The 18,069-nt window shown below is 45.8% G+C and overlaps 1 protein-coding gene across 2 annotated transcripts in view; it reads right to left on the bottom strand.

The window, feature by feature from the left end:
- The window catches only part of NPHP4 (nephrocystin 4), a 165,941-nt gene that overhangs the window by 138,049 nt on the left and 9,823 nt on the right, over positions 1-18,069 (bottom strand). For both annotated transcript variants that reach the window (XM_027844037.1, XM_027844038.1), the window contains exons 2-5: positions 17,732-17,752; positions 13,330-13,384; positions 12,010-12,181; positions 9,987-10,139 (exon numbers count right to left, since the gene is read on the bottom strand). In XM_027844037.1, the coding sequence (XP_027699838.1) occupies positions 9,987-10,139; positions 12,010-12,144 (288 nt within the window). In that variant the 5' untranslated portion in view covers positions 12,145-12,181; positions 13,330-13,384; positions 17,732-17,752. The remainder of the gene's footprint in view (positions 1-9,986; positions 10,140-12,009; positions 12,182-13,329; positions 13,385-17,731; positions 17,753-18,069) is intronic.

The raw sequence follows: 18,069 nt of genomic DNA, 5'->3' as shown, positions 1-18,069 counted from the left end.
TCAATTCATACATTCGTGGGCTAGGCATGTCTTCTAATGCCTAATTCTGCTCACAACAATAATAATCCGCATCCATTTTGGGCTAGGCTTCGGAGTTTTCAGGGTGCTTTCCAGAGCAATATCTCATCTAATCTCACAACAAGCAGCACAGCACAATGGGAAGCACACGCTGGCTCTGGAGTCACAGCCCCGGGTTCAAATCTTGGCTCTGCCACTTATGTCCTCTGTGACCTTGGTCAAGTCATTTCATCTTGCTGGGCCTCAGTTTGCTCATCTATAAAATGAAGGGGTTGGACTAAATCCGAGCCAACAGAATATACGTTTATTGAGCACCTACTACACGCGAGCTATGCAAAGACAAAACAAAAGCCCCAACCCTCAAAGCCATCATGTTCTCTTGGGAGTTCCAACATGCAAACCCCTGATATCTGCTTTAGACAGTCTTTGCTTTTACTGATCATATACATATATATGTATATATCCATATATATATATACTAAGTACAAATTCATATATATACATATATGTATTATATATACACATATGTATATAATTACAGAAAATAAATATACACACATTGATATACACACATCCATACATATATACATTTTATATGTATTTATGTATACATGCATTCATATATACGTAAAAATCATCAGATCATAGATTTAGAGCTGAAAGGGACTTTAGTCCAATATGTATACACACACATGCACATAACATGCATGCGATGATGCAATGATGCATGCATGCGATGCATAATGTATTGAAGAGAAAACTGGCCTAGGAATCAGGATCACCTGGGTTCAAGTGTCACCTCTAACATATACTAGCTGTATGGTCCTAGACAAATTACTTTACCTACAAGTTGGAGACTAATTACTGATTTGCACTGAAGAAGAAACTCCTTCTCTATAGATAGATAGATAGATAGATAGATAGATGCACACATATCATCAATATATATCACATAAATAAAACTCCCTCTTCCTATAGATGTGCATGTGTGTGTATGTATAAAATTGATGTCCTCTAGATTCACACACACACATATACTTATTCCTGCCCTTCCCCTTTTCTGGTAATCTTCCCCCCACCCCCAATATGTGGAATCTTCTATTCCAGGTCAGATGCTTGCAGTTTTCTAGCTGACTAGCAGTGTCTCCCTGACCCATGACCTCAGAGGTTGGAAACACACATAATCTAAACTTCATTCTAGTCCTCAATCTATGTTTCGATAACTGTTAACCCCAAGAGAAAGACAGGGCTGGTCTTATTATCCCCATGTTATTAATGAGGAAACTGTGTTTCAAAGGACTCACTAAGGGTCACACTGATAGTTAAGTGGTGGAGCAGAGACCAAGACTCAGACTCACCTATATATTTTATACTACAAAACTAATTGCACCCTCACTCCTATTCCTCATTCGGGGGGAAAAAAAGCCAAATTTGTAATTAGCAGAATCAACAAAAGTAAAGATCTCAACCAGATTCCAGTGCCCATAAAAAGAAGGGAGGCTCGCATTGCTATTTCCATATTTACGGAAGCATAGCAATTACTCAGCACAATGTAACTGCATTGCTATGCCCGTCATGCTTTAAACATCTGCCTAAAAGCAGGCTCTATGTTTGAATCTCGTGTGTGTGTGTGTGTGTGTGTGTGTGTGTGTGTGTGTGTGTATGTGTCTGTGTTTATGATGGGGGGGAATAAATCTCTTTAGAGGACTAAACTTGTATCAAACCTATTTTTGTGAATTATAAATGTCAAGGTAATGAGAGGAAGCTGCTGGGCTTGAAAGACGTGGTTAATTTCTTCTTCAGGTTGAAATAGATTTTCTGTCCTCTGCTGCCCCCTACTGCCTGCTTACTGTACAACCTCTCCACCCAGAGACACTCTCCTCCCTCTCCTTCCTCAGCCCCAGCTCTATGATGTGACTGATGGCCAGCCATCTGACAAGGGCTGAGCCTTCAGACTTCCTGCAGTTTGTCCTGCTCCTCAACACACACTGACCAACATGACATCTCCCACATGTCCACACCACTCAGGTTCAGGGAGAGGGAAGCAGGCCTTAGATTCCCACTAGGTTTTAAACCAAGAAGCCCAATCGTACACAACAAAGAGATCTACAAAAATGGAATCAGCTTCTGAAATTCCCTGAAAGTTAGGCCAGCTTGTGGCACAAATCTCCTTAACCCTGATGATACTGAACTCTCCTCTAACAGGGAAGACACAGGGAATTCCACAGTTTAAGTGCTTTCTGTAGGGCGCGGCATGGGGAGCGGCAGGGAAGAAAACAGTATTAGAGAAAACATCCAAATACGAGCATGGAATAACCCCTGAACGTGGCTGATCACTGAGTGCTGAATCCAGATGTGGCAACAGATTGGTGTCACCTCAAGTTTTTAACATGTAGTAACAGGTTGTAATGGTTTACTAGGGACTAAATGATATCGTTGTTATTGTTGTTCAGTCGTTTTTTATTTTTTCAGTCATGTCCAACTCTTCATGATTCCATTTGGGGGTTTTTTGGCAGAGATACTACAGTGGTTTGTCATTTCCTTCTCCAGCTCATTTTCCAGATGAGAAAACTGAGGCAAATAGGGTTAAGTGACTTGCCCAAGGTCACTCAGCTAGTAAGTGTCTGAGGAAGAATTTGAACTCGGGTCTTCCGGACTCCAGACACAACACTTTCTGCACTGCGTCACCATAGGAGGTAACATGGTAAAGTAGAAAAGGCATCAGGTTTGACTTCAGAGAGAAAATCTAGGCTCGAATGCCCCCTCTGCCACTTGGGACCTGTGTGACCTTGAACGAGTCACCTGACCTCACCAGGACATCAGTTTGTTATCTGTGAATTGAAGGCACTGGACTAGGGAACCCCTAAATTTTCTTTCAGCCCTTAATCTAGAAGCCTATAATGCTGTAAACTCGCCTAAAAAAACATCTTGTTTATTTTGTTTTTGGAGTACAACCTTCATCATTTGACATATTGTGGAAAATTTCAAAACTGAACAACACGGAGCATTCCTGTATGGTGAAGAGGAGAAGTGGATCAAAATGGTACTTTTTCTGCTCTTACTCTACACACAAGAAAGAAACCATCATCTGGAACATCCTGATTCTATCACAGCAAACCACACTGGGAGGGGAGAATGAGGGCTATTAGCAACGTATCACAAGACCAACAGAAACGTATGACGACGATGTTGTTGCAGGGCTGTATCAGTGGAGCAAGAGGGACGTGTCACACAATCAAGATATGCGTTCAGGAAGTTACTGCTAGACGTATGCCTCGATTACAGGATAAAATCCTCTCTCACTGAGACAGCAGCAAGCCACCCTTGGGCGTAAGTGAGGTGCTTGGCCCCCTGAACACCAGAAATAGCCTGAGTTTTCATGACCTATCTTAATTTCCTTGCCTGGTCTTTTATGGTCTGGACTTTAACTCCTCATACAGGAAGCCATTCTAATACAGGAAGACTATTTGTCATGTTAGCTGCATCCTCAACTCTCAATAAAAGCTGAATTGATCTACGCCAAAATGCTTACCTTCATGAAGCCCAGGAGGGACAGGAAGCAATTAAAAGAGTAAAATTATGAAGACACAATGGGAAACAATTCTGATGAAGGGGAAAAGGGGGCAGGGACAGGGACAGGGCCTCTCAAACACATAGCCATGAAAGAGCCTTATGACCCAAGAGATGGCAGCTGATTGACCAAACGGCCAAGGAATTCTCAGGAAGGGAATGATGTCACACCAGGAGAGCAGAATTTTGGATGGTGCCGAGTTTCTACAGCCCAGAGCTTAGGATCCTCAGGGTAATGAGTCCCAATGCAGAGTAGCAAACCCAGATTTTGCTGCTTTCCTGTTACCAAAAGGATAACCCCAGAGAGGGCAACCGTGGAATTCACAGGAAGGGTTCCTAGAACCAGCCTCTTGTGAGGCAGAGGAACAAGGCCCTAGGCCTAAAGGAACCTGAACCTAGGGGAGTAAACCTCAATTTCCTCCACCTGGACCAACATAGGAAAGCAACGCATGCCCTCCCTAATCTCTGGCTCATTCAATTAAGTTAGAAAATAAAAGGGGGGGGGTCAGTTTTTGGTTAAATGCAAAACCAATCTGAATGAAGGTGCTGTTACATACAGTGGCTGACTTTGTAAAGAAAGGGGTTAGCCAACCGTCTCTGAAACAAAGCATTGATTCCACTCCCTCCCTTTTTTGGCTGAAATTGATAACAATTTACAATTTTTAGAAAACAATAGCTGGCTTTTGACACAGCTGATGATGTACTTGGGTACATGGGTCCTCTAAATCGTTATGATGGGCAGCTAAGTAGGGCAGTGGATAGAGCACCAGGCCTGGAGTCATAGAGACTCATTTTCCTGAGTTCAAATCTGGGCTCAGACACTTACTAGCTGTGTGACCCTGGGCAAGTCACTTAACCCTGTCTGCGTCAGTTTCTTCATCTGTAAAATGAGCTGGAGAAGGAAAGGGCAAACCACTGCAGTGTCTTTGCCAAGAAAACCTCAAATGGGGTCACCAAGAGTTGAACACAACTGAAATTACTGAACATGTCATCATGACATCATACAATGTAATTAAGACATTATAGAGAAAAAACTCTCCCAATGATGGCTATCTAAGGGAGACAGGTTCTGCTCCATATGACTGGCTACGTGAACAAGGAAACAGCAACCATCAGATCTTGTTTTCAAGGCTCAGCTCAGCATCACCTCTTCCATGAAATCTGCCCTGGTCCCCTCTTCCAGTTAGGAGTGAATTTCCTAGTACAGTAATTATTTTTTACATGCAAAAAAATGCAAACTCGTTGAAGGCAAAGAATGTTGTGTTTGTGGCCCAGTGCCTTCCACATAGTTAGCATTTAACAAATGTGTTGATTCAATCAACAAGCATTTATTAAGCACAGACTGTGTGCCAGTCACTGTGCTGGGCCATGTCCCTGCCATCAGGGAGCTTCCATTCTATGAGGGGAGGCGGCACTTATGTCTAGAAACAGAAACAAAATAAATTCAAGGTAAAACTGGGAGACTGGAGAGGCAGCTGCTGCTGCTGCCGCAGGGGGTCAAGAAAGGCCTCGTGTGGGAAGTGGTGCTTAAGCTGAGCTTTCAAGGAAATGAGGGATTCCAAGAAGCAGAAGCGAGCAATGGGTGTGTTCTGGACAGGAGGGGCAGCCTGTGCAAAGGCATGGAGGTGGGAAACAGCACGGAGCAAAGCCTGGCTGAGCCACTGAGAGGGATCAAGAGGATCCCACATACACAGGAGCTGGAGCAGCGAGAAGTGTCACCTTTTCATCAGACACGAGAGTAAAAGAGGGGAGAATGGGGAGTAATGTCAAGAGATTCTGAGATATAAAACAGAGGAAAAGAAGCTCATGGCAAGTAACAACAGCTAACATTTATATTGCACCTACGAGGTGCCAGGCACTGTGCTCAGCACTTTACAAATATTATTTCATTTTTTCCCCAACAACCCTTGGAGGTAGGTACTATTACAATCTCCATTTTACACATGAGGAAACTGAGGCAGTTTGTGGCTGTTCAGTCGTTTCACTCGTGTCCAACTCTTCATGGCCCCATTTGGGGTTTTCTTGGCAGAGATACTGGAGTGGTTTGCCATTTTCATCTCCAGCTCATTTTACAGATGAGGAAACTGAGGCAAACAGGGTTAAGTGACTTGCCCAGGGTTACACAACTAGGAAGTGAGGCCAGATTTGAACTCGGGAAGATGAGTCTCTATGACTCCAGGACCAGCGCTCTATCCACTGTGCCACCTGTGTTTGCAGTAAAGGAGAGGGACTGGAGGGTGGGGGGTGGCATGGGAGGTCAGAACAATCAAAAGAAGATTTAGAACAGGCTCTATTAGTGAACTGATGTCAATATATGGGGCTCTCTCCAGCCACGCTAGAATTTCAAAATATACACAACAATGGGAACAACATAGGACTCAGCATCCAAGGGGAGTGGTCGAAAGCCTAAGCCTGACCACGTCGCCTCTGCCCGCCTCGGTGAGATTCACGACTCCTGGTGGCCCCCTGCAGCCACAGAGACTGCTCAGCTTGGCCCTGCCTCTGGCTCCAGCTTCTGTACACTTTGCTCCCTTCTTTATACTGAGTCAGGTACCCCGGCCTACTGGCACCCCTTCAACATGCCCATCCTGCTCCCATCTCCAGGCCTCTGGCCTGGGGTCCCCATTCCTAGACTGCCTGCCCCCTCACACTTATCTCTCAGGCCTGCTGGGCTTCAATCCCGCCTTTCACAAGAGGTCTGTCTGCATACACCCAGACTCTGGGGTCTTGGCCTCTGAGATTACCTCCCACCTACTCTATGTGCGCTCTGCATATTTGCATGTTGGCTCTGCATTCGAGTGTGAGCTTCTGGAGGGCAGGACTATTTGTGCACCATCTATGTGCCAGGCACATAGTTGTTGTTTGTCCTTCATTTCTGAAGAGGACCAGTAACATCAGCTAAGTGGGCAGCTAGGTGGCACAGTGGAGAGAAAGAGAGCCAGCCCTTGAGTCAGGAAGATCTGGGTTCAAATCTGGACTCAGGCACTTACTAGCTGTGTGACCTTGGCCAAGTCATTTAAAAAAAAAAACACTTTGCCTCAGTTTCCTCACCTGTAAAATGAGCTGGAGAAGGAAATGGCAAACCACTCCAGCAGGTCACCAAGAGTCAGACACGAGTGAAACAATTGAACAACAGCAATCAACGCCCACACAATGTGTAAGGTACTGTGGATACAGATAACAGTTACAATGTGTTAGATACAGATACAAATGCAGAAGGGAAGCAGTCCCTACCCTGTAGGGCATCTGAGGGCTTACAACACGTTCACAGACATACAGACGCAGTATACACATAAAATAAACATACACTGGTGGGGTGCTAACAATCAGGGACTCCCGCAGAGGGGAATCAGGAAAAGCCTCTTTAAGGTGACATCCCTTGGGCTGATTCTCCAAAGGATCGAGGTGGGGAGAGATAAGGCGCCTGGCATGAGACACGGCCTGGGCAAAGGCAGAGAAGGGAGAGATGAGCAGTCATGAGCTTCCAAGGAGACAGGAGGCAGCAGCCTCATCACCCTCTGCCCCTGCCCACATCGACCATGAGGCTCAAGGAACAGCGTATTTTAGGAAGAACATTCAGAAGCTGGTGAGCATCCAGAGAAGGGCAAGCAGGATTTGAAAAGGCTGGAGAATCAGACAAAGGCATAAGGAGTATCTAGGCAGGAGGAATGTGGTGGCCCCTTCAAATATTTGAAGAGATGTCCCAGGGAAGGGTAAGGATTCACCTTGAACAGTAAGAGCAATGGGTCAAAGTGGAAGGAGACAAATTGAGGCTGGACGTTCCCAACCATCAGGGCTATGCCCCAAATGGAAGGAGCCTCAGAGGCAGAAGGCCCCCCTTACTCAAGGCCTCTGAGACAATGAGCACCTCTCAGGTAGGCAGTAAAGACAGTCCTTTTTTCAGGTGAAGTTTGACTTCAAAGACCTCTGAGGTCCCCTTCTAAACAGGACTGGGGTGTAACACTCCCATGTGCACACACCCTCCTCTGTGACCCTGCAGGTACACTCTCTGAGCATGTAGCAAGCATCGCCATATGGCAGGAAGTGACCCCAACCACCCTTGACTATTTCTGACCTGCAGGGCAGAAGTGAAGCCAACAGAAAAGTTCCAAATCCTCCGTGGCTTCACTGTGACCCTCAGACCCAACTGCACCAGAGACAAGCACCATGTGGGACAGGCTGCACATCTGTCAGGAGGGAAGGGGGAACCCATCCATCCATCTGCGTGGCCATCAGAGACCCAGCATCAGACGGCCAGACAATGCCTTCGAAGTCACATCAAATTACACACAATTATGTGTCCAGGAGAGGACGTGTCTAGTCACAAAAGGTAAACTGATCCTCTGGTGAGGATTGTAAGCTCCATGAGGAGCTAACTGATGTGGCTAGCTGGTGGTCTGAGCGTTGCATTAGTGTCCCTGAAGGATAGGTCCCAAGGAAAGCCTTCAGCAGTACATGCACCATGGAGGCTTCTGGAATGATGGAGACAAGACACACCCAAGATGAGAAGAGAAGGCACAGCTGGGCTGCACTCTGCACCAGTGGAGGGAATCCTCCCATAGACATAAATTAAGAAGCACTGATGTATGAAAGGAAGAATCCTCGGGAAAATCCTGCTTCCCACAAACACATGCTTTGATCACTGAGGAAGCAGCTACTAGAGCCATCTGACAGGATGGCTAAAGTGGCTCTGGTGAAACAAAGCCACCGATGAAGTCGACGAGCCTGGGAACTGGGAGGAGGGTGAGCTCTGGTCCAGACTCTGCCTAAGAAGCCGGGGGCCTGTGGACAGTTGTGTCATCTCTCATGTGGAAAACGAAGGGATTAGACAAGATAAAGGTAACCTCTAAGGCCCTGCCTACTTCTAACCCAAATATAATTGTAATTAAAGTCAAGAAGCCTTTACTGAGTGCCTACTGAGCAGAGGATGGCATGCTAGGCACTGGGAGAAACGCAAATTTAGAAAAGACAAAAAAGTCCCTAGAATTAAGGAAGAATCACAGAATTTGAGAGTTGGAGGGGACTCCAGTAGCCAACTAGCCCAATCCGTACGCGAAAGGAAGCCCCACCATAACACACCCTTATAAGCATGAGTAGTGGTCAGCCAGACTCTGTGTGAAGAGCTTCGAGGAGGCAGAACCCAGCGCCTCCTCAGGGCAGCCCAGGACGTCTCCAGAGGGCTCCCCCACCTCCTCAGGGCAGCCCAGGCCGTCTCTGGACAGCTCCACTTCTTAGGAGGTTGTTTCAGATACCAAGCCTAACTTGCCTCTGTGATACTCCATCCAGGTTCTCCAGGTTCTGGCCTCTAGGGCCAAAGAGAACAAGCCTTGTCCCTCTCCCATAGGGCAGCCTTTGAAATACCTGAAGACAGCTATTACATTCCCTCCAGCCCTCTCTTTTCCAGGCTAAACACCCCTAGTTCATTCAAGTAATCCCAAGATGACAAAGACTCAAGGCCCTGACCTGGCTAGGCAGCACTGTATGGACAGAGCACTGGGCCTGGAGTCACGAAAATCCAAGTTCAAAACCAGACTCAGATATTTACTAGCTGGGTGACCCTGGGTAAGTCACTTTACTTCTGTCTGCCCCAGTTTCCTTAACTATAAAATGAGGATAATAGCAGTACCTACCTTGCATGTTGTTGGGAAGATCAAGTGAGAAAATGTTTGTACAGTGCTTGGCACAGAGCCCAGCCCACAGTAGGTGCTATTTAAATGATTATTCTCTTTCCCCTCTGCTGGCTGCCCTGCTCGAGATTCTCCCTCGAAGTGTGTCGCACAGAAGTAAGCACAGCAGTGCAGAAGGTGAGATGAGGACAGTCAGGGGTTGAGCACCCCCTTCTTCCAGGGCTGCCTTTCTCAATGCAGTCCAAAAATGCATTAGCTCCTATGGCTGCCATATCACACCGCTAACTCACATTGAGCTTGAGGGCCACTTAAGCCTTCAGATCTTCTTCAGCCCAACTGTTCTCTGACCATTCGTCCCATCATATCTTTGTGAGGCTGATGTTTGGTACTCAATTATAGGACTTTATCATTATACCTGCTGAATTTCATCTGATTAGACTCAGTCAAATCTTAGCCTGTCTAGAGCTTTCTGGATCCTGACTCTGTCATCCCAATGAGTACAGAGATTACAGTAACACACAACAACACATGCTGACTGCATTAGAGAAGGACAGAACAAAGTCCTGGCAGCAGTGCTCCCAGGTGACTTGCTACGACCCCTGGGAACCCTGCGGGGAGGGGGGGGTGTGGCATGACCATCTTGCTGGAGAGTGGCTATCAGGGGCTCTGCTCAGTGGAGGTATCTCTGCCCCCAAAGGGCCCCAGCCCACTCTCTCCCACCCCCCAGAATGGCCCCATATTTAGCATTCCTTTACCATCCCTGGGCTTTACCTCATTGAAGACGATCCTGGGCTGCTCCCCCACCACACACTTGGCTGGCCTCGCTGCGCTTTTCCACGTCCTCCCAAAGAAGTGTCGATAGGTCACGTCAAAGAGAGAGATGCGGAGATGGTACTCCACGGCGGACAGCGCCTCCAGCACCCTCTGGAAGACAAAAGGCATACAATCCCCACCTGAGCCCAGGGCCCCGACAGGTCGCGCTGTGCCAGGAATCCTAACCCGATGACTCGGGGCTGGGACACGGCAGCGGGCTCATCTGGGAGGGGGGAAACTGACGCTAAGCCCTCATCAGGGGCCAAGCAATGAGAAGACCAGGGAAGAGCCTGGGGTCTCGTGGCTTCTGTCAGTCTGGATATTTACAGCAAGCTGGTTCATATACAGCCATCTTCTGCAGGCTCCTGCTGCCAGCTGCTGAAATGCCCAACAACAGAGCACAGAAGATCTCTGGTCTTATTCTCCGCCCTGGGACCAAACAACTCCCAAGATTTTCATCAGCCACAGGGACCCTAGCCTAGATCTGAGATCAAATAAATCTAAAACCTCAAGAAAAAGGGTTCATAAATGACTCACCCAAATTAAAGAAGCACCCTAATTTCTTTTAATTAAGTCAATTTTAATTCTTTAAATGAATTAAAAAATGTTCAGAAGGAATGCAATCAAGTTAAGCTAAATGAAAATGATAAATAGAGCAGAGGATAGAGCCCCAGGCCTAGAGTCAGGAAGACCTGAATTCAAATCCAGTCTCAGATACTCCCTAGCTATGTTACCTTGGATAAGTCACCTAGCCCTTGTCCGCCTGAGATTCCTCCTCCATAAAATGGGGAAGATAAGAGCACCCACCTCCCAGGGTTGTTGTGTGAGTCAAATGAGATATTTGTAAAGCACTTAGCACAGTACCTGGCACACAGTAGGCACTATATAAATTCTTATTCCCTTCCCCTCATATCGATAAGAAAGAACTGCCTAGAAATCATTAATAAGGTTCTCCTGAGGGTCAAAAATTAGCATGTAACAGCTTCCACATTTGGTCTGAAGTCAGAGTCACTGTCACACACAGTGAGTGAGTGACCCTCAGAAGCTGACCCTGTTTTACTTAATGTCACCTTTGATAGCTACTAGGTTTATACAGGAACCACTGTCTAAATTAGACTCTTTCTTCATCATGTTGCGTTAGCCTCCCAATGGCTCTCCTGCTCATCCCCAGCCCCTGCAGGATGATGGTGTTGGTCCAGCATGATAATCAGGGCAGATTTTAGACACCCTGAGTCCCCACTAAGCAAAATGTACAGACAAGCTCCATCATTAGTAAGAGAGAACAATACAGATGCCAAGTTATGTAGAGAGCTAAAATAAAGCAAATGCCCTGAGTCCAGTGTGAAAAACAACACATAAATGCCAAGGAAGATCAGGGATGGGCAATATTGTATTCTGTCTGCACTAGCAGGATGTTCTGCCTCATCAGATAGTCCAGGCCATGTGGGATCTGTATGAAATGTCAGAAGATGAAAAAAATCTCTCACGGAGGCTCGTTGTCAGCTAAAAGACATCTGTCAGAATCAGAGCGACAGAACCAGCCCTGCTTGAGTCTGGGAAAACGCCTATGGAATGAAAGCAAAAGGGCTTTTGATACATACACTAATAAGGTTGACAGGAGGCCTAGCAGCTTTGTACGGTTCCGGCCTTAATTAAGAAACATGAAAAGGCCAGTTTGGTGGAAGCAATATGAGCAAGTCCATCTCTTAAAAACAACATGGCTCGCAGTCTCTGGACTGTGTGTATACATGTATGTGTGTGCGTACATGTACGTGTGTGTGCACACGCGTGTGCGTGGACTACCACTGGTTTTCAAAAGCACTCCAGTTTCACTGTACAGCTGACGGGCAGTCACTCTGTCTCAGAATACAACGAGGACCCAGGGTTGTGGGCACAGTATTACAGACTGTAACTGAAATCAATGTGTTAACTTGAAAACTGATCTCAGCTGAACCAAATAACAATACGTATGTCTCTTTACCTGCTTAATTTGCAGGCCATCCAGCCACTTCAGGACACACTGGAATGCCGTCGACTCCTTAAAAAGCTGGCGCCTTCTCTGCGGGTGGGGACGGACGAAGAGGTTTTGTATGAATATTTGCTGCCACTCGGTCATCCTTGCAGTTCCAGGGTCCCTCCTGTCTCTGGATTACCTGTGCCATTCATGCCGAAGGAAGAGCAAGCAAAATTACCACAACAATAGCGCTCACCTTCATGCCACCCCGTCCAAGGAAAGGGCTCCTCCTCACTGCCAAGGCGGGCTTGGTGCAGGCAGGCACACAGGTCAGGGTGGGTCTGACTTCTTTGCAACCAGAGTGATTCAAATACTTCTCCTATTAAGCAGATTCTGATTTGACACAATGCTTCGGTATCTCTCCTCCCGTCAAGAGCCTGGGCTTTGCGATGGGGTTGGTTAGGACCTGAGAAGCCGTGTAATAGGGGGCAGCACCTCGCTTGGCACTGTTCATTTAGCTATGAGCCTTTACTGTACACCTTCTATGAGAAAAGCCACTTTCTAGGTAGTGGCGAGATACAAAAATAAATAATAAGGTGCTAACCTGGCCCTCAAGGAGTCTCCTTCAAGAGCTGGGCAGCTCCCACCCCCTCCCAGCTGGGCCCTCCCATAAATCCACCACAGGGCAAGCCAACATCCCAGGGGTCTTCCTCTAGTCAGTCAATAGTCAACAAGCATTTATTAAGCATTGACTATGGGGCAGGCACCGTGCTAAGCGCTAGGGATACAAGGCAAAACCAGGCCCCTGGCCTCCAGGAGCTCACAATCTAATGGGAGAAATAACACAAATAAATCCAAATACATAGGATAAAATGGAGATGATCCCCGAGAGAAGGCACTGGTGTGGGGGAAGGGAGAGGGAAAGACTTCCTGCAGAATCTGGGATTGGAAAGAAATGGAAGAAACAAAGAGGGAGGTGGAGGTGAAGGGGCAGAGCATTCCTGGGGTGGGAGAGAGCCGATGTAAAAGCTCAGAAGTGGTGGGTGGGTGATGGAGTATTGTGCTGAGGAACAGCAAGGCCACTGTTTCTCAGTGCAGGATCACGGGAGTTCAGGAAAGGAAATAAGGCATAAGAAAAGTGGAAAGGTAGAAAGTGACCAGATTAGGAAAAGCATTAAATGCCAAATGGAAGATTTTCTATTTGATCCTGAAGGCAATGGGGAGTCACTGCTGCTCACTAAGCTAGGGGTGACATAGTCTGATTTATGATAGCTAAGCGGTGCAGTAGGTGGCGTGATGGGTCTGGAATCAGGAAGATGTGAGTTCAAATCCAGCTCAGACACTTACCAGCTATGTGACTCTGGGCATGTCACTTCACTTCTGCCTGCCTCAGTTTCTTCAACTATAAAATGAAAATAATAAGAGCTTTGCAAGGTTGTTGTGAGGATCAAACAAGACATCTGTAAAAGTGTTTAGGACAGTGTCTAGAACATGGTGGGAACTACATAAATGCTAGCTATTATTGTTGTTGTTGTTATTGTTATTATTATCATGCTTTGGAAAAATCACCTTGGTAGCTGGGTAGAGGATAAAAATGGCATTGGGACAGGTTTGAGGCACACAAAAGAGTCCTGCCTATGTATTCATACAGTCCCATCTTCAAATATAAAAAAGATGATCAAAAGATAGGGATCACTCACTTTGCAAAATAAACTGTAGTAAAATGGGTCATAAAACATATTATTTAAAAGGATTCCATTTTCTAAATGCTACCTATAACAGATTCAGCTCACACTGTGTTGGTCAGCTTTACTAAAATACTCCTTTGCACTCCTCTCCCTTTTTTTAAAAATTCCTTGTTATAAGGGATGGTACTCTGGGTGAGATGGGTATTACCATTAGGAAATGAAGGTGATATAAAAAAAATGATATCCATATTTTTTATAAAGAATCCCATCTCCTTACTGGCTTCCATTATAAACCTGGAAGTATAGTTCCAACAAAATAAATTCTCCACTAGTTGAATGCTTTTCTAGAGTTAGGATAGAAGCAGCCTGGCTGCTAAGAATCTTCCTCCTCTTCTTTTCCAATATTTCCCTAACCCCAAGGCAGGATTTCTCCTCCCTTATCACCAGTTCCTTTGAACCCATTTCTGAAATCTTGATTCCTAGAACCTTATTCACCTGCCACCATTCCCCAAATCCAGCTCCAGTCCCCCAGAAGAGTGCAGTACCTAAGAGCTAGGCTGTCTTTGTCAACAGGCCTCATTATCCGATACAGGATATGGTCTAGCCCAAAAATTCCTTAAATTTGATTTACAGCCAGAAGGGACCAGCCCTCTCATTTTAGGGATGAGAAAACTAAGGATCAGGCAAGAGAAAAGATGTGCTCAAAATCATACATTACAGAATCATGCAACCTCAAAGGTGACCGGGACCTCGGGGTCATCTGCTCCAATCCACGTCTGAACAATCTCCCCTTCCTCAATAACCCCAACAAGGCATCCATCCGGTTTCCCTCTGAAGATCTCCAGTGATGGAGAACTCATTACCTCCCAATGGAGCCCATGCCCTTTTTTGGATAGCTCTAATTGTTAGCAAATGTGTCCTCATGTTGGCCAAAAACCAACCTCTGCTACTTCCATACTGCCACTAGATCTGTAGTCTAAGACCAAGGAAAAACAATTCTAATCCTTCTTGCATTTGGCAGTCCTTCAAATATTTACCATCTTTTCTTCTTCAGGCTAAAAATCTCCCATGAGTCAGGTTCCATGAGGCACCCAGAAGTGAACACAATCTTCCTATGTGGTCTGACCAGAGCAGAGTACAATGGCATTACCACCTCCCATTCTGAACATGCAGCCTTAGACATATTATAACGCTCATCCTCCTCGATCTTTCTCTCTGCAGCCTTTGGCATTAAGAAGCTCTTGTCCTAGGTCCTCTCTCCCATCTAAGCTTCCGTGGCACTTCTCTCTCCTGGTTCTCCTCCCATCTATCAGACTGCTCCTCCTCAGTCTCCTCTGGGGGATCTTTATCTGTGTCATGCCCACTAACTATGGGTGTCCTCCAAGGCTCTCTCCTGGTCCTCTTCTGTTCTTCTTTAATATTTTGCTTGGGGATGTGATCTCACCAGCTCCCCTGGGTTCAATAATCATCTCCATGTTGATGATTCTCAGATCTATTAATCTAGCTCTCACCTCTCCCCTGACTTGCATCTCCAGCTGCCATATCTTGAAATGGATGTCCAGTAGACATCTTAAACTCAACATGCCCCAACCTAAACTCATTCTATTTCTCCTAAAGCCTCCCCTCTTCCAAAATTCCTTTTTACTGTTGAAGATGCCACCATCCTCCCAGTCACCCAGGTTCGCTATACAGGTGACATTCTCAATGCCTCTCTCCTTTGTCCCTTGTATATAACGTACTGCCAAGTGCTGTTTATTCTGCTTTCACAAGTTCTCTCATAAACTCCCTCTTCTAGTCTATGCTTTCACAAGATCTCTCATAAACTCCCTCTTCTCATCTATGTCACTGTTGCCATCTTGGTGCCCTTATCACCTCACACCTGGACTATTGCAGTAGCCTTTGGAAGTCTTCCTGTCTGAAGTCCCTCCACTCCAGTCAATCCTCCACTTGGCTGCCAAAGCAATCTTCCTAAAGTTCAGCTCTGACCATGTTTCTCTCTGTCTCTCCTGTCTGTCTGTGTCTATCTCTGTCTGTTGTCTCTCTGTCTCTGTCTCTGTCTCTCTCTCTCTCTCTCTCACACACACATACACACACACACACACACACACTCATGTCCCCCCTTCCCCCAACTCGATAAACTCCAGTGGTTCTATATTATATCCAGGATCAAACATAAAATCTTCTATTTGGTCTTTAAAGTCCTTCACAACCTGGTCCCTTCCTACCTTTCCGGTCTTCCCCTCCACGTTCTCTCTGACCCAGAAACAATGGCCTTCTTTGCAGTAGCTTCCACATGGACATTGTATGTCCAGACTCAGTGCATCTTCACTGGCTGTCCCTTCATTGGCTGTCCCTCCTTACCTCCATGCCCTGGCTTCCCTCCACAGTCAGCTCCGACTGTACCTTCTGTAAGAGGCCTGTCTCGGTCTCCCTTAAATCTAGTGCTATCCTTCCGTGATCGTCTCCAATTTATCTTGTAATGCCTTGTTTGTATGGAGTTGTCTGTATGTTCTTGCTCTCACTAAACTGTCACCCCTTGAAGGCAGAGGCTGCTTTTGCCTTTCTTTGCGCTCCCAGTACCTGGCACATAGTAGGTGCTCAAAAAAAGACTGATGACTTTTTTTGACTACGTGTCACAATCTTGATTTACCCTGAGTTTGTAGCAACAGCCCCCTAGGTCTTTTTCAAATGCATCATTGACTATCCATGAGCCCCTCCCCCCCAAGCCACTGATTTTTTCATTCAAACCTAGGGCTTTACATATATTTAGATGAAATTTCAGCCCATCATTCCAGCATGTTGAAATCTTTTGGGATCTTGATTTTGCTGCCAATGTGCTAGCTATTTCTCCCAGCTTCATGTTAAATGCAGATTTGGAAAGTATTCTATCCACATCTTCATTTAAATCATTGATAAAAATATCAAATAACACAGAGCCAAGGGGGCAGAACTTTGGGTCATTCTACTAAAGCACTCTTTCTGGGTTGATTTTAATTTGTTAATTACTACTTTGGTGTCTTGTCAATCAACCAATTCTTAATCCACTTATTCCCATTTTATCAATAATGTGAAATTCTATATCGAATGGAAATGAATTGGAGGTAGAAAGTGTGGCTCCAACCTACCTTTACAACAAAACCTGGCTCTAACTAATCCTTAACCTCTCTAAGCCTAACATTCCTGATCTGTCAAATGGGGGAAACAATACTTTACAAACTATAAAAGGCTACAGAAATAAGAACTGTTACCTGGTTCCGACGCGGCACCCTTCAGCCAAACTAACTATCTGCTTTTCCCTCAGCACCCCAGCTCTTTACTGAGTCTTTGCCATCACTCACACTGGGCGCCCTTCACCTGGAATGCCTCTTCATTCCTTCAGGCTCCACTCATCCATTTCTACCGATATCTCAAGGCCGAACTCAAATGCCATGTAGGCATCTCGGATTCATTCACGCAAACTGGAAGTAATTGATCCCTCCTCTCAACTAGAAAAGCCCTCTGCCTGCTTCTCTTATCACACTAACCCGTTCTACCTGGCATTAGAATGAGCACATAGGGCCTATTATCTCATGAATACATTAAAAGCTCCAGGCTACAGCCTGAATCTTTCCTTCTCTGTATCTTCAACTTACCTTTTCATAGTGCCTTACACAGAGCTGGCACTTAATACCTCTGGCTACTCTCCCATCAGCTAGGATTTTTCCTCCCTGGGGAACCTAGAACCACATCATTGCTCTTATTTCTAATCAAGCAATGGCAAAACCTCTACATGTCGAGTCAAAAGAACCTGTGGTTTCAATCACAACCTCTCTAGGCTTCCATTTCCTTGTCTGTAAAACAAGAGGGTTGAACTAGATCAGGAGTTCTTAACCCTATTCATGTCCCAGACCCCCTGGAGCCCAGCCCCCATGGGATCCATGGACTGCAGGTTAAGAGCCCCAAACTAGACAATCTGTAAAGTCTCTCCCAGTTCTAAAGCTATGATCCTGTCAACCAGCTACTGATGAAAGCTATTAATTATTTTTGATATTGTTGTAAACTGAGCCATTGATAATACCTACCCTTCCTTCATCCCACTGCTCCTGCAAGAAAAAAAAAAAGAAACCTTTGAAATGGTAGCAGTTCTTTGTTTAATATTGGCAATTAACAACTGATATAATCACCCAATCATCTTCCCCTCAACACCGAAAGATCTTTATCATCCTGGAACATGCTTGTCCCAAAATTTCCCACAAGAAATGCCCCCTCCTCTCTTACCAGGCAAACTGGAGCATGTCTACAAGTGGGTAACTAGAATGGGGAAAGGATTAGAGACCATGCCATAGGAAAATCAAAGGAATTCAGGCTGTTTTGGAAGGAAGGAAGGAAGGAAGGAAGGAAGGAAGGAAGGAAGGAAGGA

Source organism: Vombatus ursinus, unplaced genomic scaffold (assembly GCF_900497805.2).
Source record: "Vombatus ursinus unplaced genomic scaffold, bare-nosed wombat genome assembly UNPS02014932.1, whole genome shotgun sequence".
NCBI classification, from domain to species: domain Eukaryota; kingdom Metazoa; phylum Chordata; class Mammalia; order Diprotodontia; family Vombatidae; genus Vombatus; species Vombatus ursinus.
The sequence above is the reverse complement of the archived record's forward strand: the minus strand, read 5'-3'. Positions and strand labels throughout refer to the sequence as shown.